This window comes from Balaenoptera borealis, assembly GCF_965194805.1.
Source record: "Balaenoptera borealis genome assembly, chromosome: 1".
Taxonomy (NCBI): domain Eukaryota; kingdom Metazoa; phylum Chordata; class Mammalia; order Artiodactyla; family Balaenopteridae; genus Balaenoptera; species Balaenoptera borealis.
In genome coordinates, this window is record NC_138860.1 from 187490318 (window position 1) to 187512983 (window position 22666).

The 22666-nt window shown below is 46.9% G+C and overlaps 1 protein-coding gene across 1 annotated transcript; it reads right to left on the bottom strand.

The window, feature by feature from the left end:
* Positions 1-474: 474 nt before the first annotated feature.
* On the bottom strand, positions 475-20750 carry CA6 (carbonic anhydrase 6; the record flags this gene model as incomplete). The annotated part of the gene is made up of 8 exons (XM_082342707.1): positions 475-940; positions 1627-1750; positions 4310-4467; positions 7731-7800; positions 12016-12108; positions 12758-12906; positions 18541-18720; positions 20672-20750. The coding sequence occupies 8 exons, from the start codon at positions 20748-20750 to the stop codon at positions 840-842; spliced, it is 954 nt and encodes a 317-aa protein (XP_082198833.1). The 3' UTR covers positions 475-839.
* Positions 20751-22666: the final 1916 nt, after the last annotated feature.

Sequence of the window (22666 nt, forward strand, 5' to 3'; positions counted from 1 at the left end):
AGTAAAGGTTCACAGCCATTCTGCGGGCTGCTCCCCAGGCTTGTCTTATTTACCCAAAACCACAGCCCTAAAAGGTAATTTTATTATCCCATGTGACTAGTAATGGCAGAACTAGCACTTGAACCCAGGACTAGTGACAGCAGACACCATTGGACCAGCAAGGACACGATCTCAGGGAAGCCCTTACCCCTCCCCCCAGCCCGCACCCCCGCCTCCTCTCCCGGGAGCCCGCCTCCTCCCTCTTCTGTCTCTCTTTGACTCACTGGGCAAGATCACTGCTCCAAACGTCTCCACCCACACGTTCCTAATGTAAGAGGAAAGCACCAAGTCCTAACCGCTGGACCGCTAGGGAATTCCCAGGTCTCTTTCCTTTTTCTTAATCTTTGTCCTGGAAATCCCTCCCACCTTGATTTCTACCCCATCACCTGGGTCCCTCAGCATAGAGCAAAGAAGGGATATTTGAAGTGGAGGGATATTTGAAGTGGTACAAAGGCACAGAAAAGAGAAAATTTTTAAGCAACAAATTTCCAAAGTTATTTTATTTCATCTAAATGCTACAGGGATGTTTGGCCTGATTTGTAATTTAGACATATCAATGTGCATGATTCGAGAGGAGGATAGTTAGGTCTCCATCTCCTTTAAATTTCTATTCCAATCAATTCCCACTGGTGTTGTCTAACTCAAATGCCTTCTCATATATTTAAGCCATCTCACTTCCTTTCATGGATGATGGTTTCTCCTGTTTTAATCATAAATTAAACAGGTGCCTCAGTGGGAATGGTGTGATCCAGACATACAGGGCTTCTTGGAGACAAGGCAAGGCTCACTCTTCAAGGTCATTACCCTTGTCTTTTTCTCTTTGCTTTCTTCTGTTCAATAAACCTTCTCAAGTATTCAAGATTACTGTCAATATTGTTTAGATAAAACTGGAGCTCAGAGCCTATGAAAAGAAGAGTTAATAGGAAAAGTTCAGAACTTTGGAGGTCCTCATTCCTACTTCCAGCACCCTGGTGTCTGCAGCTTGATCCCCAAGCAAAGGTAGTAGACAATTGTGGCCTAGTTAACCCCACCTTGAGGGAATTTATAGGAGGAGCTGTGGCTGGGTTTGTAATAGAGACCAAGATAGAACTGTGAAATATTTGAGTTGGACTTGATAAGATTAACTTGAGCCGAAACTGTTATGGGAGTATCTGGATGTTGCTTGATGTCTTGCTTCTCCTACTGTCTCTGGCCAAGACTAGGTGGGTAATAAATCATGTAGCTGCTCATCGTCCCTTCTGTTCTACTCACTGGTACCACTGCCTGGACTGGGAAAATGGGTCATCCCCTTTGCCGAAGCCCTGTACAGCCCAGAGCCTCCTGCTGTTTAGATAACTCTCCTTCCTTTACTATTTTTTTTTTTAGGCCATGCTGTGTGACATGAGAGATCTTTGTTCCCCGAACAATCAGGGATTGAACCCATGCCCCCTGCATTGGGAGCATGGAGTCTTAACCACTGGACAACCAGGGAAGTCCCTTTTCCTTCCCTTACTATTGCCAGAAGAGATGGGTCCACCCAGAGAAGGAGGAAAACAGGAAATTATAATTGCAAATTGCAAAGAACAAACAAGAGTTGATCTCACTCACGCTGATTAGGTTGAGACATGAAGTTGGCTTCTACCACTCTGTTGTTCAGAGGCTGGGTCCCACGGTAATCACTGTGGATGGTCTTGTTCTGGTGATTCAATAAGGAATTCTCCAGCTTCCAAACCTGCAGGCAACATGAAGGGAATTATGGAGAGGAGAGACACTGGGTGAGTTTTTAATTTAGCTAGGAACTGAACTAGAGCTTGGATTTATATAACCCTGATAAAGCGGTTGTGAGAAGATCTCAATTGCAGAAGTGGCTCTGGGTGCTATGTGCCAGGCCATTCATCCACCCATTCATTCCTCCGACAATCTCTTTTAGTCTTTTTCTATGAGTATTTAGTCAATAGTAGAAAGGAGAGAAAGAAGTAAGCAGAGACATACCAAGCAGCAAGCTCAATTTTTGTTTTATCTCAAAATGTCTGTATTTTGTCTACATTCTTTTTTGTTTAACATTTATTTATTTATTTATTTGGTTGCTCCGGGTCTTAGTTGTGGCAGGCAGGCTCCTTAGTTGTGGCTCACTCACTCCTTAGTTGTGGCTCACTCACTCCTTAGTTGTGGCTTGCCAGCTCCTTAGTTGCAGCACATGCAATCCTTAGTTGCAGTAGGCAGGCTCCTTAGTTGCAGCACATGGGCTCCTTACTTGTGGCTCACCAGCTTCTTAGTTGCAGTTCACTGGCTACTTTGTTGCAGCTCGTGGGCTCCTTAGTTGTGGCTCACCGGCTCCTTAGTTGCAGCATGTGTGCTCCTTAGTCGCAGCAAGAGGGCTCCTTAGTTGCACCTCGCAGGCTCCTTGGTTGCAGGTCACCAGCTCCTTACTTGCAGCATGTGCGTTCCTTAGTTGCAGCACATGGGCTCCTTAGTTGCGGTTCACTGGCTCCTTAGTTGTGGCTCGCCGGCTCCTTAGTTGTGGCTCATGGTCTCCTTAGTTGCGGCTCACTGGCTCCTTAGTTGCAGCACGTGAACTCTCAGTTACGGCATGCATGTGGGATCTAGTTCCTTGACCAGGGATCGAACCCGGGCCCCCTGCATTGGGAGTGCAGAGTCTTATCCACTGCGCCAGCAAGGAAGTCTCTTGTCTATGTTCTGGAGAGACATTTTTGCTGCCTGTACAACTCTAGGTTAGCTATTCATTTCTCTCAGTTCTTTGAAAATATGGTTCCACTGCTTTTTGACTTTCATTGTTGCTGTGTTGCATCTACTCTTGGTCTATAGTATTTCTTTCATGAAAATCTGTCTTTTCTCTCTGGTTGATTTTTAAATCTTCTCTTTGTCTTTGATAATTTGTGGTTTCACTGTGATGGTTTAGTGTGGGCTTCTTTTTGTTTTCATTGACTCGTTGGGCTTCCTTCATATATGACATGGTGTCTTTCAATTCTCTGGAAAATTGTCAGCCAACATTTCTCAAATTATCCCTCTTCTCTATGCTACCTCTCTTCTCCCTCTAAATTTCAGCCAGACATTTGTTGGACCTTTCTAGTATATTCTCTGTATCTCTTTACTTCTTTTTCATATTTCCATCTCTTTTTCTCTTTGTGCTGCATTTTACATAATTTTGTCAGCTCTGTCTTCCAGTTTACTAATTCTTTCTTGAACTGTGTCTAACATGCTATTAAACCCATTTGTTGGGTTGTTAATTTCATTACTATCTTTTCATTTCTAGAAATTAACAACCCATTTGTTTTTTTTTCTTCTTCAAGTTTACTTGGTCATTTTTATACTTTGTTCTTTCCTCATATTTAAAACTCCTATACATATTAAACATATTAAATATGTTTTATTTTACATATTATGCATTCTTTATGCATATTAAACATATTTCATATTAATTTACTGATAATTACTATATCTGAAATCTTTGTAGTTCTATTTCTGCTGACACTCATTCATAGTGCCTTTTTCCTGATATTTTGTGATTTTTTAAAAATTGAGCTCATTTCAGGTAACTTTATTTGTGTAAATTCTTATAGATCTGGATGTAACGTACACTTTTCCTGAGATAATTGACATTGGCTTTTGTTAGGTATCTAGGGGCACTTCCAACCTGGTTGGCAATGTTTTTTGTGTGGTTATAAGGGGTCTTTCCACCTTTTCCTGGAATAGGGAAATGGAAAGTTTAAAAAAAGAAATATTTGTTTCTGAGGAAGAACATCACCCAGAAGGAAATGTCAGCTTTGTTTTGAAACCTCAGTAACATGTGTCCTTTATTTAACTCAACAAATATTTATTATGTCCCCATGCTATGCTGAAGGACAAAAGACAACTGATACGGCTCTTCCCCTCAAAGGGCTACAGGCATTTTATGTGGTAAAAGGCTAAATATGAAGCTATCCTTCTTGCATGAAGTCATTTATGAAGTAATGTATTACTTGTGCCTGGTGAGAGCAGCACTCCGTAAATATTTGCCTTCACTGTTCAACTCTTGTCCTATGACTTGGACCACGTCCCAGTTTTTTTGTTGCATCAACTATAGGTTTCTTGGATTCCCTGATGCCTGTTTGCCCATTTCTGCCACAACACTAGTAAGATCACCCATAGCAATAGAGGTGAGGCACTGCAGCCCTGTACGTGGAAAACGCTGTAGGAGCCCAGGTATCAGCATTAGGTGAGATTTGGGGAGCACTCTTGTTAACCAGGCCGTTGAAAGGAGAGACTTGGATAAAGTGATTCTACACACTACCTGTGTCCTGGAGAGCTTGACAGTATCTGCCAGCACAAACCAGTGGACGTTCTCAGTACAGGGAGGAGTGGAGAGTGACCCCCAGTAGCTGTAGTAGTAGTGGAGGTTCCCAGGTAGCATGTCCTGAACGTCAAGGCCCCTCAGAACTGCGCTTTGTCCTAAAAGAGGGGACAAAAAGGAATGTTAGGGACCACTGCTGCCCCTTGCAAGGACAGCTCTGGCTCAGATCTCACCATCTTTAAATCTCCTGATTTAAGCAGGGGGACATAGAACCTGGTCATTGGGAAACATCCCCCAGTGTGCTGCTTCCAGGGAAGGGTTAAGAGCAAAGACTTTGGGCAGAAACCCACTCGAATACCTCCTCCTGGCTGAGTGGCCCTGGCGGGGTCTGTAGAAAGGGGACACCCAGGAGCATTGCCGTGAGGGTAAAGGGGAATGTGTTTATAAAGTGCCGGCACTGGACCCGCACATAGGAAAGTGGTCATGAGTGTAGCCGTCACCATCATCATTGTTAGGCAGAGGATACATTTTACAATAAATGAAAGAAATTATGACTCATAGGGGCTTTTGGGTAAGTGCTCTCAAAGAAAGAACAAAATTCCTTGAGTTGTGCTCATTTATAAATGAAGAGGAGGGATAGAGATTAGAAAGGCAGAATCAGAGCTAAGCGGGGGTCCAGGTGCAGGCGTCAGGTCACGAGCGCTTCCTGCCATGCCCATTGGGAACCAAGCTCAGCCACAGGTGACGTGTAGAGAGGGGGACATCCATAGGGCATCTGAAGCCTCCACAGCACCCACATTTATCGCCGCATCTGTAGAATTCCTCTTTTGTTCATGTCAGTGATGCTGAGTCCCTGAACTCAGCAAGAGACTATCAAAGCAACACGGAGTCGAGTTGACTTTTGCTTCACCTTCCCTGAGCGCTTTTGCATTTTTTAATGGCAAAGAGGATATCATTTTGTTATACACATAAACAGGTTTCTTTAACCAAGGCTGTGAAGTGTAGTAGTGCATAATCCCATGAATAAGTAAAAGATTTCTAAGTTTTGTTTTTATTGGATAGATTTCAAGATATAACCTTCTAAAGGACTCTATTGCATAGATTTTGTTTCATAACTCCAATACGTTCAAGTGAGTGAAGAATTCCGGAACCATGGTGGAGCCACTGTGGAAAATAATATGGTGGTTCCTTAAAAAATTAAACATAGAATTACCATATGATCCAGAAATTCCACTTCTGGGAATATACCCCAAAGAATTGGAAGCAGGGAGGTGAAAACAACAGGGCTCACTGATGGTTTGGGTGTGGCAGGGCAGGGTGGGGAATGAAAAGAGGAAAGTCCAGAGAAATTTTGGGATTTTTGGCTTAAACAAGGGGATAGATGGGGATGCTGTTTGTTTGCTGAAATGAGAAAGTCAGTTTAGGGACAAGCCTGGAAAGGGACGGGAATAAGTTATGCTTTGGCCATGTTGAGTTCTAGATCCATATGGCAACATCAACTAAACAGTTGGGTGAAGGAATCCAGAGTTCAGAGAGAGGCCAGTGTTGTGGGCACTATTGATCAGCAGTGGAATTTATTGAATTGGAGAAGGAAATATATCAGGATCAGTTCGTAGAAATAGAATATCTGAGGTCAATGAATTCAAGGAAACTCCTTAGTTATACCACAGGCCCGTGGTGTCTCCTGCTGGCTTTGTTCATGGTCAGTAGATTAACTAGACAGTTCTTGCCTCGACTTTGCCTCACCTGTCCTGCCTGATGCTGATGTTGCCTGGAGGACCAGATAGAGATTTTTGGAATCCACAGCCTAAAGATGACAATTCAGGCCATGGGACTAAAAAGGAGGTCACCGAGAGAAGTCAGAGTCCTGGCACCCTCGGACATTAAGGCAGGAGCCAGGAAGAGAGAGCAAGAGAGTAGTGCTGGGGGTGGGGGCGGGATTTGGCCAGAACGCAAGCCGCGTGTAATGCATCACTGTTTGGAGGTGGAGTTAAGAGAAGAGGAGAAAAGTGCCCAGGAGATCTGACAACCGGGGTGACCTTGAAGGCTTAGGGTGAGTGAGAAAAGAGAACAGGACAGTAGACAACTCTTTCAAGGCGAGATGAGAATGGGGTGGAGGCTGAGGGAATGATGGGGTCAAGAGACGGGGTTTGTGTTTTGAAATGGAAGAAATGAGAGCACTGTGATGTGTGTTGAGTGGAGTGACCGGGTGAAGGGGGAGATGCAGGAGAGAGGGGAGATGGGCAGGAGAAAAGGCCCTGAGAATGCGGGGGGTCGGTGCCCACATGGAAGGTTGGTCCTGGACCAGAGCAGGGACCTCTCATCCAGTGTAACAGAGGAGGGGACATGGAGTTTGGTCAGGCGCAGGCAGGTTAAGATGAGTGAGTTTCTGACTACCTTCTCCATGGAGTGAGAGGCCAGGCATCGCCTCCAAGGGAGAAGCTGGGGCCAGAGAGGAGGGGCTTTGGGAGAGAGGAGAAAATATGATGCAGTAATTTTGGAGAGGGGAAAAGCAAATGCCCAGAGTAGTATTTCAGGATTTCTGAGCAGTGTTAGTACTTGTGTATATTTGTAGCTGTGAATGAAGTTAGAAGTCTGTGTGCTTCTCTCCAGCTACATTCAGCCATTTGGCTACAGGCTGTGAGTAAGTGGGAGTTAGTCTGGGGCTTTGCCAGGTGAGCTTGTGGAGGAATGGAGGGCATTTGAGTGGGTGTGTCAGAAGTATGGCCTGTGGAATCCAAGCTAGGTAAAGAGAGATGAGAGGGATGAGGTGTGACTAGTAGTGAGAACGTGGAGGTCCATGGATTGGAGGTCAGCAGATTGCTGGAGGGGGTGAGGACTGAGGTCAGGGACCTGGAGTCTGGGAGATGTGGCCAAAGTGGGATGCACAGAACCAAGGCTGCAACAGACCTGGTTACTGCTCAAGGTCAAGGGTTGACCATGGGAGTGGGCAGACACTCTGACAAGAACCCTGCCTTCTGGCGTCAGAGATAAGGAAGACCAGCCCTGTGTCTGTGTGTGCAGGCACCATGACAAGAGGCTTCACTCTTGAGATTCTTCTCAGCTTGAAGCCAAGGAGGCCATCTCTCTCTAGGGACCAGGATCATCACTTCCAGCTGGGGCCAGAGGTGAGAGTCGCTTAAATGAAGGTATCCCTCATTAGTGGAACTCTGGCCATCCAGAAGTTCCAACCGTGGCAATTGACAGGTAGAGTTTATGAATGGGTTTCTCAGAGGTGTGCACAGGCTGAGCCAACCTTGGGAATTGTTGGAACCAGAGACCTTGCACACGGAGGGGAGTGTCCCCTGGCAGGCTTATCTGCCACCCTCTCCACCAGCAACACTCTTCCCTGCTCCCCTGCCCCCCATCACACTCACGCTCATTCCTCTGCCCTCGTGCAGCCGCTGTTGGTTTCCCTTACCTGGATACCTGATGCTCTTCAAGCGAGAAATGAAGTTGCTGTAGTAAGCATTTTCAGCATTACCCTTGACCTGCAGGAGAAACACAGAGCAGTTCACCTAATGGAGAAGGGCCGTCCATCCAGTACTATCCCCGCTAATCCAGCTCTTTTTTTTTTTTTTTTAATCCAGCTCTTTTGTACACTGGCTGATTGGGCAGAGCCGCGAGGGCAAGGAGGCAGCCCACCCGTGCCCCACTTGTGCCGGGGGAGACCATCTGGCTGTTCTTTGCCACCAAGTGCCTGGGCTCACCAGTCTCTTCCGGAAAGACAAGATCTGAAGCATTTTGGCAGCTTCCAGGGAAAAGAGCTTCTTGGTGGTGACTGGTGATGTCCTCAAGGAATGGCCAAAAGTCACCGTCAAGATATCCCCAGTGACCCTGTTTTGGGCAAAGTCAGCCACAGTCAGATTCACTGTGTTTTTTCATTTGTTTGTTTGTTTTTGTTTTTTTGGCCATGCAGCATGTGGGATCTTAGTTCCCTGACCAGGGATCGAACCCATGCCCCTTGTATTGGAAGCATGGAGTCTTAACCACTGGACCACCAGGGAAGTCCCCAGATTCATGGTGATGCGGGGGCTTGCTCTGAAGTGCTCCCTTCTTCATCCTCAGGACTTTTGACTGAGTGAAGGAAAGCCAGATGTCCAAGGCAAAACTGCTCCAATTCTGACCATGGCCATCCTTTATTTATTGTATGAGTGTTGACTTTTTAGAAGTCAGAATGGTTGCTTTTTGTGAAAAAGGCCTATGGATAATGTTTTTTTTCAGTCCGCGAGGCTGATCCATTCTTCCACTGGCTATAAATTCAGACTTTCTTGGATTTCTGATTGCCATTTATTTGTTTTCTAAACGTCTCATCTTTTTTTGTTCCTCTGTTCTACCTTTTGTGTTAAACAAATACTTTTAGCGTACCATTTAACCATGTTAAGTTATTAGTGGTTGCTCTAGTGACTACAACATACAACTTATCACAATCTATATCAGGTAAATACTAACTTAATTCTAGTAAAATATAGCAACTTTGTTCCAATATAGCTCTATTCCTTCCTCAATTTTTCTTCTATTTTTGTCATACATTGTAAAGCTAATACTACAGGGGTATAATTATTGTTTTAAACAATCTTATGGGGTTTTTAAAAAAAGAAATTAAAAGAAGACAAGAATATGTATATATGTATATATATGTGTATGTATGTGTATGTGTGTGTGTATATATATATATATATTCTTCTATATTTACCTACATATTTACCATTTCTGGCAGTCTTCATCTCTTTCTGTGGATTTGAGTTGCTGTCTGGTGTGATGTCCTTTCAGCCAGAAGGATTTCCTTTAATTTTTCGTGTAAGACAGATCTGTTAACAATTATCTCAGTTTTTGTTTAACTGGGAATGTCTTTATTTTGCTGCATTTCTGAAGATTGGTTGGTTGGACATAGGAATCCTGATCGTCAGTCATTCCACTGCCTTCTGATGCCTTGCTTCTAATGAGAAGTCAGCCATTAATGCACTGTAACCCCCTCTATATAATGAACCCTTTTTCTCTTGTCAACTTTGACAGTTTGATTCTGATGTGTCTAGGTGTTTATCAGACGTGGAGTTTGTTGAGTTTCTTGGATTGGTAAATTATTGTTTTTTCATCAAATTTGGGAAAATTTGGCCATTGTTTCCTCAACATTTTTTTCTGCCACTTTCTCTCTCTGCTCTCCTTCTGGGACCCCCATTACATATATGTTGGGATGCATGATCTTGTCGCCATGAGTCTCTAAGGCTCTGCTCATTTTTTTTCTAGCTTTTTTCTTTGTTCTTCAGATTCAATAATTTATTTAACCTGTCTTCAAATGCACTGATTCTTTCTTCAGCTGCCTCAAATCTGCTTTCAGCCCATGTAGTGAATTTTTCATCTTTTTATGATACTTTTCAACTCTAGACTTTCCATTTGGTGCATTTTTATAGTTTCTGTTTCTTTATTGAGATCCTTTTTGAATCATTGTCATCATATTTTCCTTTAATTCTTTGAACATAGTTTCTTTTCATGCTTTGAACATATTTATGATAGTTGTTGAAAGTACTGTCTGCTAGGGAAGTCCCTGCTGGTCCAGTGGTTAGGACTCCACGCTTTCACTGCTGAGGGCCAGGGTTTGATCCCTGGTCAGGGAACTAAGACTCCACAAGCCACGTGGAGCAGCCAAAAAATAAAATAATAATAATAATAATAGGGCTTCCCTGGTGGCACAGTGGTTAAGAATCCGCCTGCCAATGCAGGGGACACAGGTTCGAGCCCTGGTATGGGAAGATCCCACATGCTGCAGAGCAACTAAGCCCATGCGCCACAACTACTGAGCCTGTGCTCTAGAGCCCGTGAGCCACAACTACTGAGCCCACGTGCCACAGCTACTGAAGCCCGCGTGCCTAGAGCCCGTGCTCCGCAACTAGGGAAGCCACCACAATGAGAAGCCCAAGCACCGCAACAAAGAGTAGCCCCTGCTCGCCACAACTAGAGAAAGCCTGCGCACAGCAACAAAGACCCAACACAGCCAAAGATAAATAAATAAAATAATAAATAAATTTATTTTAAAAATAATAATAATAATAATAAAGAAAGTATTGTCTGCTAAATCACTCTTGGTCTACTCAGAGTCAGTTTATATTGACTGCTTTTTTTTTTTTTTTTTTTTTATGGCTGTGTTGGGTCTTCGTTTCTGTGCGAGGGCTTTCTCTAGTTGTGGCAAGCGGGGGCCACTCTTAATCGCGATGCGCGGGCCTCTCACTATCGCGGCCTCTCTTGTTGCGGAGCACAGGCTCCAGACGCGCAGGTTCAGTAATTGTGGCTCACGGGCTTAGTTGCTCCGCGGCATGTAGGATCTTCCCAGACCAGGGCTCGAACCCGTGTCCCCTGCATTGGCAGGCAGACTCTCAACCACTGCGCCACCAGGGAAGCCCTTTGACTGCTTTTTTTTTTCTCCTAAATATGGATCACATTTTCCTATTTCTTTGCATGCCCAACTTTTTCTTTGATAACTGTCATTTCAGATAATACATGGCAGCAAATCTGATTTCTGATTTTTAAAATTTGTCCTGAGGGGTTTTTGTTGTTGCTCATGTGACTGTTTAGTGACTTGCCTGGACTCCTTCTGCAGGATATATCTCACAGCGGTGTACAGCAGCTGATGAACCTGCTTAGGTCTTAAGTCTTATTTTTATTTTTCAGCCTGGGGCCATCTAGTGTCAACATAGTCTTGTGGCCAATGATTTTTGCAGAGGTTGCGCTCAAACCCCGTGAGCCCAAGATTTGCACCCTCTGCTGATGGATCTGTATGTGGGTTGAGAAGCACATTCAAAGATCAGCCAGTTACCAAGTCAGCCTCAGCCTTTACTTTCCATCAGGGTTTCCTGGGAAGCTTATACAGCCTTTCTGTGGCTCATCTTCCAGTTAAATTTCTGATTGGTCTGCCACTTGCCACTCACCTCAACTAGAACTGCAATCTCAGACTATCAAACCTGCAAGTTTTCCCTGTTTTCTGTCTTTTCGGTTGTTTGCTACTTTTACCAGCAGTGCCCCCTGGGCGTGGGTTTTCAACTCCTACTCCAAATCAAATTAGTCCCCTGTACCAGGCAGTGAAGCTTTTGGTTTTCCTGTCCATGCTGCCCTGATAAAACTACCTTGCTGACCACGTTAGGGGAAGGGGATGGGAACAGCCCCAGGCAAGATGTCCACAAACTCCCATTGTTCTTACTCAAAATTCTAGCCATTTATCATAAATAAATGCCTCACCTTGTTATTTGTCTTTGGTCCATTTCCAGAGCACTGATATGGTTGTTTTTGACAATTTTATCCAATATAAAACTTGTTTGGGGGTGATTGGATTCACTGACCACTTCTTGCTACCTAGACATAAATCCCACCCTCCAGACTCTCTGAGAAATGCAGAGATGTTGGCTTTGTCTAGGGGGTTGCAGGCTTCCTCTTGCCCTCAGAGCAGTTTATGTCAAGTGAACCCTTCTGCGATCCCAGCTCTTTTAAGTCAGCTCGTCCAAATTATGCAATGTCCTTGAGGTTGGTGACACAGAAGGAACACAGTAACTGTGAGCAAGGACTGGAAAAAGGGTAGGTCTTTCATTGGGTGAGTGTTTCCAAGAATTGTGAGCTCAGGAACAGATGAGGAGGGACAAGTAGGAAGACCCTTTGTCTACACTTAACACCTTGTTTTGACACCAATTTCTAACTTTGCATGTGTCGTTTCAGCCTACCTCAACGAGGGCTGCCTGCACAGCCAAGCCATCCGGTGCTTTCTGAGCCTTAGCGTAGCTCTTGTATTTAGAATTGTAATGAACGACGTGAATCTGTGGAAGCAAGAAAGTGTAAGTCAAGGGCAGTTCCTGTAAACCTCAAGTGCTTCAGGTTTTCAGGGAAGGAGGAAAATAAAAAAAGATGCTCCATCCCACACCTCAGCTGACCCACATAAACACCTCTGACCACCGTCTCCCTCCCTCTGGGCTACAAGATCTATCAAGACCAGAAAGTTCTCCAAGAATGCAAAGAGTGTGAGTGGGATTCTGGGGAGATGGCAATTCACCTTCCCCCCGGCAGACAAGCTGGCAGAGTCCAAGGGATCATATGAGGCCACTGGGTTCTCCCGAGGTCTCCCTAGCGTGGGCATGTGCCCCTTTACCCCAGGAGGCCACTGTAGACCTGTGGTCATCCTAAGCAAGAGGGGGACCCAGCAAATCTACCACATAGAAATCCAGTTGAAACTAAAGAGGGCTTGCCCCACTCTGTGGGCTGTAAACACCTGCGTTGGGGTGACTTCTGTGAGGGCAGGGACCCTGCCCGAACCCCCAGCACATAGCAGTGACCAGTGAATTGTTGTAAATGAATGAAAAATAAACTCAACCTCAGGGTGACTTGACTCACCACTGCACAAAGTCTTTTTGGCTGTTTTAATAAGAAAAGTGACTATGGGGTTTGAAAGAAAGAGGATCCTCAGGGTACCTCGATCACATATCTGATCCCATCAATGGTGTGCTCGGAACCGCTGATCTCCAAGGAGGCGCCACCCCGGTGGAAGTGCATCTGCTGGGCTGTGTACTGGGTGCCATCGGCAGCCGTCACGCGCATGGTGGGGGGCAGGCTGATCTGTACTGGAAGAGAAGACGAGGGGCAGGGAGTGTGCAGATGGGCGTGGATGGGTCAGGCCTACAGGTGAGGCAGCTTCCCCGGTCACCTGCCCACTCCTGGGGCAAGCTGGTACTATAGACAGGCCTAGACTGCCATGAGCAGGGTGACCAACAGAGAGGGGGCACCTAGCACATGGGGAAGGATGGGGACCAGGCACTGAGTAAGCTGGGCTGGACAGGCACTTGTCCCAGGGCACGTACCTTCCCACCCAGGACCAGAAGGTCAGGGGCAGGACCACCAAGTGGCAGGTCCAGCTTGTTAGCCCTAACGAAGGGGGGAGCCCTGAAAAAATAGGGCTAATGAGTGTGGAAATCAGAATTCCACTCTCCACCTCTGGCCAATTTTGGAATTTACCCACAGGGTAGGGATAGGAAGTGGGGCCTCTTGGGACTATTTTGATTACTTTACTACCCAGCGTGAGTACTCTGTAAGGTCAAGTTGAAGTCATTATCTTCTCTATGATGTGGTTAAAATCTTCATCCCATATCGACTTCTAGAACTAGACCAACTAACAACCCATCCCACTTCATAGAAAGTAGCATCTCTGCGGGGCTTCAATACTTTTATTTTATGGACAAGGAAGCCAACCCGGGGAGGTAGAAAGATTTGCAGAGTCACTGAGTTCATTGGTCAGGGCAGAGCTGGGCCAGAACTGGGCCTGGACGGGACATCACCATTATAGGCTTCAACTTGTCTTCAGAAGACAAAAGACCACATTCTGCGGCAAGTCAGGGAACACACAGACTCCTGGCTTGGGATTGAATTTGATGTGATCATCAACAGATGCTTTCAAACGTTAGGTTCTTGCCGATGGAAAAATGGATCACTCTTCCAGCTTCCTTTTGCCTTGTGCCCCACAGACTTTCTACAGGGAGGTTACTTTGGTGAGACAGCTGCCTTGTTCGTTCCACTGGCTTAGGTCTTAGAGAAATCTCTATATTTTGGAATGACCCAGCCAAAGGGAGACATGGAGAGTGACCCCAGAAAATGACCAAGAAAAGTATCTATGAGGGATAATTTAGGACTTGAAAAGGGACAGTCAGCATCTCTCCTGATAACAAGGTTTTTCTATTTAAAGTCATCGAAGATGGTTATAAACAAGTAAATTTTCTTAAAGAGCAAATAGTAGGTATTTGATATCTGTCAAATGACCCCTTCTTCCCTTCCAAATTATCTAAAGCAGCAGGAAGCTGTGATGAAATTCATAACGTAATATGCCAGAAGGCAGAAATCCAGCCTCAAAGATTTTTACATGCCCTTTGGCAGAACAGGTGCTTGGTATTTAGTGCTTAAACTGTAGCCGGCCTCAAAAATCACTGCTCACATGAGAAAAATGGAAGAGCTTTTCAAAGGAGATATGCAGTCATCTGTTCCCAGAGATTGGAGAGCTGAGGAGAGTTAGTACCACAGGAGCAATAACAGAGATCCAGACAAGCATGTTTCCCTTGAAACGCAATTCCCTGCAGACAGACTGTCTCAATTTTCAAGCTGTATCAATAGGATCGCACAGGCCACATTGAAAAATGGCAGCAATTCTGGGCTTATCACTGTGCTTTTGAAAAGGTGAGGCCAAATATCTGTCCTCCCAAAAATCAATTTGCTGAACCTTCCAGATTCTGAAAAAAAATTGATTTAACTTCCAGAACTTACTCCCCTTTGTTTGAAACTAATTTAACCAAGTTCTTATCAGACCAGAGAAAAAACACATGATCTGAGCATTTTCTGTGCTCAAGAAACAACGGCAAAGCATCAAGGTTACAAAAGACTGAGGAACTGACCACGATTGGAGAAGACTAAGGAGATATGATGACAAAAGGCAATGTGTGATCCTGGATTAGATGCTGGATCAGGATAAGGACATTATGGGTAAGTGATGAGATTCAAATGAGGTAGAGTGTAGTTCATCACGTGGTATCAACGCAGTCCAGTTATAAGATATTAAAATTAGGGGAAGTGGGAGAAGGGTATTTGGGAACTCTCTGTACTATTTCTGCAATTTTTCTAGCCTAAAACTATTTCAAAATAAAAGTATAAAAACACAAAGACAGAACCAGTCTTGCTCCTGCAGCTTTCAAAGATCAAAACCTGTTCAGGGGACTTCCCTGGTGGTCCAGTGGTTAAGAATCCGCCTTCCAATGCAGGGGATGTGGGTTTGATCCCTGGTCAGGGAACTAAGATCTCACACGCTGCAGAGCAACTAAGCCTACGTGCCACAACTACTGAGCCTGTGCGCTCTGGAGCCCGCGAGCCACAACTAGAGAGAAGCCCGGGTGCCTCAACGAAGAGCCCGCACGCCGTAACTAAGACCTGACGCAGCCAAAAAAGAAAAAAAAAAACAACCTACTCAGAATCCTGCATCGCTCATGGAGCCTATTTGAGGATTTATCGTTTCGTGCACAAGTCTTTTCGCCTCAAATGCATTAATCTATGTCAGGCTCTGTGCCAGGTACCAGGATAGAAGGATGAATGAGAGATCATCCCTCCTTTCAATGAGCCCAATAAATGGAGTGGCTGATAGTACCTATTAAGAGAGCAGTGTTGCCCTTCCCCTTGAACACTACAGGCCCAGTACTTCCAGCCTTTAAGCTTTTCTGGAGCCTATGCATATGTGTTTCGGGGAATTAAAAAAAAAAAAAATCAATCTATCAGTACTGGTCCACCAACTGTCCCTTGTTTACAACAAAATAGAGAAATTGAAAATAAGCTTTAGGGCTTCCCTGGTGGCACAGTGGTTAAGAATCCCTGCAGGGGACACGGGTTCGAGCCCTGGACCAGGAAGATCCCACATGCCACAGAGCAACTAAGCCCGTGCACCACAACTACTGAGCCTGCGCTCTAGAACCCGTGAGCCACAACTACTGAAGCCCGCACACCTAGAGCCTGTGCTCTGCAACAAGAGAAGCCACCGCAATGAGAAGCCTACGCACCGCAAAGAAGAGTAATCCCCGCTCACCTCGATTAGAGAAAGCCCGCGCAGCAACGAAGACCCAATGGAGCTAAAAAAAAAAATTAATTTAAAAAAAGTAGAATTTGAAATTAAAAGCACAGTACCATTTACATTAGCACCTCCCCCCCAAAATTAAATAATTAGGTATAAATCTAACACATTACGTATAAGACCTATACGAGGAAAACTGAAAAACTCTGATGAAAGAAATCACAGAATACCTAAATAAATGGAGAGAGATTCCATATTCCTGGATAGGAAGACTCACTATTGCCAAGATGTCAGTTCTTCTCAATTTGACCTAGAGATTCAATGTGATCCCAATCAAAATCCCAGCAGGTTATTTTGTGGATATCAACAAACTAACTCTGAAGTTTACATGGAGAAGCAAAAGACCCAAAATAGCTGACACAATGTTTAAGGAGGGTAACAAAGTTGGAGGACTGATGCTACCCATCTTAAAGACTTACTATAAAGCTACAGTAGGGACTTCCCTGGCGGTCCAGTGATTAGGACTCCGCGCTTCCACTCCAGGGGGCACGGGTTCCATTGGGAACTAAGATCTCACAAGCCACATGGTGTGGCCAAAAAAAAAAGCTACAGTAATCAAGGCAGTGTGGTCTTGGTGGGAGAATACACAAATAGATCAGTGGAACAGAATAGAAAGCCCAGAAAGAGACCCCCATAAATATATCCAACTGATCCTTGACAAAAGAGCAAAGATTATCAATGGGGCAAAGAGAGTCTCTTCAACAAATGGTGCTGGAACAACTGGACATCCACAGGGCAAAAAATGAACCTAGACACAGACCTTACACCCTTCACCAAAATTAACTCAAAGTGGATCACAGACCTAAATGTAAAGTGCAAAAATATAAAATTCCTCGAAGATAACATAGGAGAAAACCTAGACGACTTTGAGTACGGTGATGCCTTTTTAGATACAACACCAAAGACACAATCCATGAAAGAAAGAATCGATAAGCTGGACTTAATTAAAATTTAAAACTTCTGTCCTGCAAAAAAGAATATCAAAAGAATGAGAAAACAAGCCACAGACTGGGAGAAAATATTTGTATAAGACACATATGATAAAGAACTGCTATCCAAAATATACAATGAATCCTTAAAATTCAACAATAAGAAAACAAATAACCGAGAGACCATAACAGACACCTCTCCAAAGAAGATATACAGATGGCAAATATGAAAAGATGCTTCACAGCATAGTTCATCAGGGAAATACAAATTAAACCAACAATGAGGTGCTACCACACACCTAATAGAATGGCCACGATCTAGAACACTGACAGCACCAAATGCTGGCAAGGTTGTGGAGGAACAGGAACTCTCATTCATTGCTGGTGGGAATGCAAAATGGTGCAGCCACTTTGGAAGAGAGTTGGGCAGTTTCTTACAAAACTAAACATACTCTTACCATATGATCCAGCAATCACACCCCTTGGTATTTACCCAAATGAGCAGAAAACTTATGTCCACACCAAAATCTACACACTGGTGTTCATTGATGTTTATAGCAGCTTTATTCATAATTGCTGAACCTTGGAAGCCGCCACGATGTCCTTCAGTAAGTGAACGAATAAATGAACTGTGGTGCATCCAGACAATGGAATATTATCCAATGCTAAAAAGAAAGGAGCTATCAAGTCATGAAAAGACACGGAGGAACCGTAAATGCATATTACTGAGTGAAAGAAGCCAATCTGAAAAGGCCATACACTTCTGCCAACCTGCTGGTAGCTTCAGAGAGTAACTTTGGAAACAGTAACTTGATATGGATGATAAAATGAGGCTTTCACGAACTATGTGTGGAGTTCAGTGATCCAAATCACAGCTATCTGAGGGCCACTACCTTCACCAGCCCCATCAAGGGCAAATGGTTTTATTTTCTTAATAGTGCAAAAAGGAAATCTGAGTCCTATGACCCACCCCCCCACATACACCTATGCGAATGGACAGTAAACTGTCCCAGCCCAGGTGGGAGTGGAGAGGGAAGTTTCCAAGGAGGTCATGACCGAGGAATCAGACATCCGGGGTCTGGATCCAGCTCGGCCACTAGAGACTGCATGACCATAAGTCCCTCAGCCTCCCAAAGCCTCTGGCTTCAGCTTAAAAAATGCCCGCCTCTGGGCTTGTCATGAGGCTCAGAGGAGACGAGCCCACTTCAAAAAAAATCAGAAGGATGTCTGCAAACGTTAAGCAGGATTTTATGGTTGTCCAGTCTAGGCTTCTGAAATGGAGGCCCCCCAAAACCCAGCGTTTCCTGTCTGACCTTCACACGTAGAAAATATGGCAGATCAGACCTGGGCACAGATCAACAGAACAGACAGTGGGTCCTGTGGCTTCTCGGTGTTGCCTCTCTGTCTGCTGAATTTCCTGCTGGTTGGGTCAGAGTGAGCTCAGAGAGAGGCCAGTGCGGGATGAAGGGGCCAGTGGGGAACCGAGTCTACAGACGGATGCTGCCCAAGCAGGGACGAAGTGCCAGGACTCAACACCGGTCTACCCCGAGCCTGAGGCCTGCAGCCCCCAGGCCACACTCTGGATCTCTGCGCATACAGCTCCTGGCCGCCCTGCCTGCCTGCCTCCCCCCATGCCCGCCCGGGGACGGGAGCCTGTCGCCCACCCTTACCTGTGTGGCCATTGTTGATCATAGGGAACGCCCCGTGCTGGACCTCGTAGCCGGACAGGTTCAGAGCCCTCAGGGAAGGGTTGTACCACACTTTCTTCCTGTGCAGGTCGATGGGCGACTGTCTCTTCCCCCCGCAGTTGGGGTACTCCCTCGGCCAGTGTGCTTCATCCAGCAACCCCTCTGACAGGGGGTCACAGTGCAAGGGGCTCCCTGTGGGCACCTCACTCAGGGCCACAGCCTACAGCTCACAGCTGGGCCTGCCCAACAGGAGGCCTGCAGAGGCCACAGTCAAGACCAGAGGCCTGCCTTCTAGAAAGCAGGGCCGGGTCTCCAGAAGGAGGCGGGAGGGGCATCTAAATCAGCTCCACGGACCCTGGTGTCTGGGGGGCTTTGGGACTGGTTCGTAACTTTCCTGTTGCACCCACTGGCCCTGAGAACATGCCTTCGTGTTTTGAAAGCAATGAATGTCTTTAATACATAGCTTTGGCTTTTCCTTTGCATGACTGTCGGCTGATAAATGTACTCGAGGGCTACTTGGGCTTGGCATCCCTGTGTTACTTTCAGGGCCTTTTCCTCACTTCCTCTGAATGGCAGTTTCTCTTTTCCAGCCCCCAACAATACCACGGCCACAGAAGAGAGAAGAGAGGGTGATAAAAGCAAGTCATTATAATGCGTGACTCGGCCTCCAAACAACTGTGCGTCCTGGTCTCATCCATTTGCAATAAGGAATCCAGCTCTCTTTCCCCCTTAGGGGACGGCGTCAACCATAGCTTGTTTTGAGGAAGATGTTTGTACTTAGGCCTCTCACAGCTTCTCGGTTCAATAAAAAGTCAATTCTTTTTTCCTCTGTACCTCTCTTCACTGTTTAATAATACAAACCAATTTGTAGACAATTCTTTCCTAGGGGCAGGTGCCAGGAGCAAGGCCAGACGTCTTGAACACAGCCCCTTCATGGACCAAAAGGTTTTTTACCAGCATCGGTGTTTCTCAAGTATCCCCACCAGGCATTCGCAGCAGCTGCCGGAGTTCTCCTGGGCCCCGTCTCAGAGGCTGTGCTGAGCTGGGGAGGACAGACTCCGCTTTTGGAATCCTCTCTCTTCCTTACCCTCGAACCACTCCCAGCACCAATGGGCCTGACCGAACAGAGGCCCCGGGGTCTCGTGGCACTGGGCCGGGTGGGGGAATCCTCTGGTCCAGACAGAGCCGTTGGTCAGAGTCAGCCGTCCCGCCCTCTGAAGCTGGACTTCCTGAGCCTCGCCACAATCCTCCTAACTCCGCTGCCCTTGACTTAGAGGACACACATCCACCCTGGGAGGACGCTTCACCCTGTGTCTGCGGCCAGGGCAGACTGTGCAGACAGCAGGCTCTAAACCCTGCTTGCCCCTGGACCCTGCATCAGCCAGCGGCCACGAGCATCCTCTCCGGCCCCACGCCTCCGTCCAGGACAGAGAAGAGGAGGGCCAGCCAGGCGCTCTCCCCCCTGCCACCCAGAAGGGGCGTTTCGTGTCTGAACCCCGCTGTCTTCCTCTCTTTGGTCCACACGTGGGCCGGGACCTGTGCTAAATGCCAGGGTTTTCCACTTCACGTCCTATAAGCGGGGTTCTGGATGTGAGACTGGGGTCTCAGCAGGGCCACGGCGACCAAGAGAGGCCAGCCTGGAGGCCATGCAATGGTCACTGGGTTCTCGGCACGTCGAGACGCTCTGGATAAACCGTGTATCATGAAATTTCCTGGAAGAAAGCTCTTGCAGACCCCACACACCCTCGGTGGGGCTGCAGGGAGCCCCGTGCTACTGCTTTATTTTCTGTCTGCACAGCCACGAGGGCAAGTGGCTTTGCCCTTGGAAGCACTAAGCGGGCTCTCAAGCCAGCTTCCGGGGCAGAAAAGCCGAAACCCTGCGGGTGACTCAGGGATCCGGGAATGGGGAGAGTTCTGCCCTCCTCTCCTTAGCCGAGGTCTAAGTTCAGTATGCTCTTGCCCCAGCCCGAGACCCTGAGACCCCAGCAAGCACCGTACACAATCATCGTTCATGGTCGCCCCGAAAGGCCAGGCTTCGTCCTCAAGAAGGGGGTGCCCCCTTCCTTGACGTGATGGCAGAAAGGGGGCATGCAGCCCTTGGGGTGGGCCTTACCTGAGTAGGTCCACTCGGCCCCGTGCTGGGCCTGGGCTCCCAGCAGGAGCAGGGACAGCAGGGTGACCAGAGCCGTCATGACGCTGTGGGTCTGGAATCAGGGCCGATTCTGGGGAAGCTCTTCTTTTAAAAGCTCAGAAACTGTAAATAACAATTTACCAGGTCTGGTCAGCTGATCCACCCTTTGCTGCGCCCACTGAAAAACAGCACGGCCTTCTCACCGGCTTCACTCAGCCAGGTAGGGTGCACCTGTCTCATCACCTCTGGCGTCAGCCGTGATGTGTCCACTTAGCCCAAGGGTTTGGTTGTTCACTGTCTGATTTATGAAAACTCACTCACAGGGTCCCACAGTGCAGCCTTTGTGGATGAGCGACTACAGGCCAGGGCATGGCCCAAGGCAGAGAGAAGCAGGATGGAGAGGCTTTCCCAGAACAATGGCATTTCCTGTGCCCTTGCTCCTGGCAAGGGGGGCCCAGGGAGCTGGCGAGGGGCATCATGGGTGCCTGAAAATGCCAGCCGGATGCCGAGTGGTATTTCCTGCCTGTCTCAGCAATCGACACCTGCCACTCATGCAGACTCAGGGCTGCCCTCAGCCAGGCGGCGAGAGAGATGGCCTGGGTCCCACGTATTGGGCATAAAGTGGAGAATCCAACTGGCGGCAGTCCTATTCTCATCCTAACTCTTTAATCACTGGTGGACCCTTAGCCCCAGCTCACGAGCCACATCCCAACACATGTCCTGGGCTGTCCGAGCTGCTATAGGCATCCGAGTTTCTCCGTGGGATGGATTTGTTCTGACAGCCCAGCCGCAGTGCGCTTGGTCACACCCAAACCCACCCAGCACGTGGATCAGTGGATTGCCTAATCCCCCTGCGTTCACCTAGGTAAACAGTCCTTGAAATTAGCTGAGGGAGAAACTTTTGGGTTTATACCTGCTGACAGGCCAGCTCTTCCCATGCCCTTCAGAGAGGGCACAGGTGAAGGGCAGCCGCGTTCCTGGCCAGAAACAAAGGACCATCTTGTTCTGCAGAACAGAGCTAACGCCCTCTGCAGCCTCTTTTATCTCATGGCCCACTTTTTGCTGGAGTCTGAGGGATGATGGGATGGCAATACGGTAGCATGAATTAACGGCAAGACAGTAGCATGAATTAACCATGGTAAAGAGCAAGGATTCTGCAGCCAGACCCACAGGGTTCAGATCCCTGCTCTGCCACTTACTAGCTGTGTGACCTTGGGCAAGTTACTCAACTGCTCTGTGCCTCCGTTTCCCCAGTTTAATAGGATTTAATGATAGTACCTCCTCCTGAGGCTTCAATAACAAATCTGTGTGTAATACTTGGAGTAGCACCTGGTGTGTATCATTTCCTCTCTCATTTTATGGAGAAAGGAAATGACATCATTGTCACCCAGCCTGTTTGTAAGGGAACTCGAGGTGAGAATGAAGGACTCGATCTCCAACTCGTGGAACTGCTTCCCATGATTTCAGAAATAGGAAACCCACTCTCCAGTCTTTGCTAAGGAAGTCAGATCCCTGCCCGCTGGGCCCCGGTCTGGCTGAAAGGGCCACCTTGTGAGACGCCAGCTCTGCTGAGGACAGCAAGATGGGCATCAACCTTTAGGACCTTTAGATGCACCAGGGAACCTTGACATCCTGCTCAGAAAACAGAAACTGAGACATCTGAATTTTTTTCTTGAGAATCACACAAAGAATTAGGGAACTGCAGAGGGAGCCAGAAGGATCACGATGTGGGGAAACCAGGGAGGCTTGCCGGGGTGAGAAGGAGCTCTGAGTAAGCCCGCGCCGTGAGGCAGGGGAAACTGCAGAGAGAGGGAGGCAAGAAGGGGCCGTGGGGAGTGAGAGGAGACGGGAACAGATGCTCGGATAAAAGCGGGCTCCTGGACACACACAGCCACTTCCAATGGTTCCTGGGCTCTCACGGGAAGTGCGGTCCTGAGGCCAATGCTTTGGGATGCCCAGGAGAACCGTGGTGCTTTT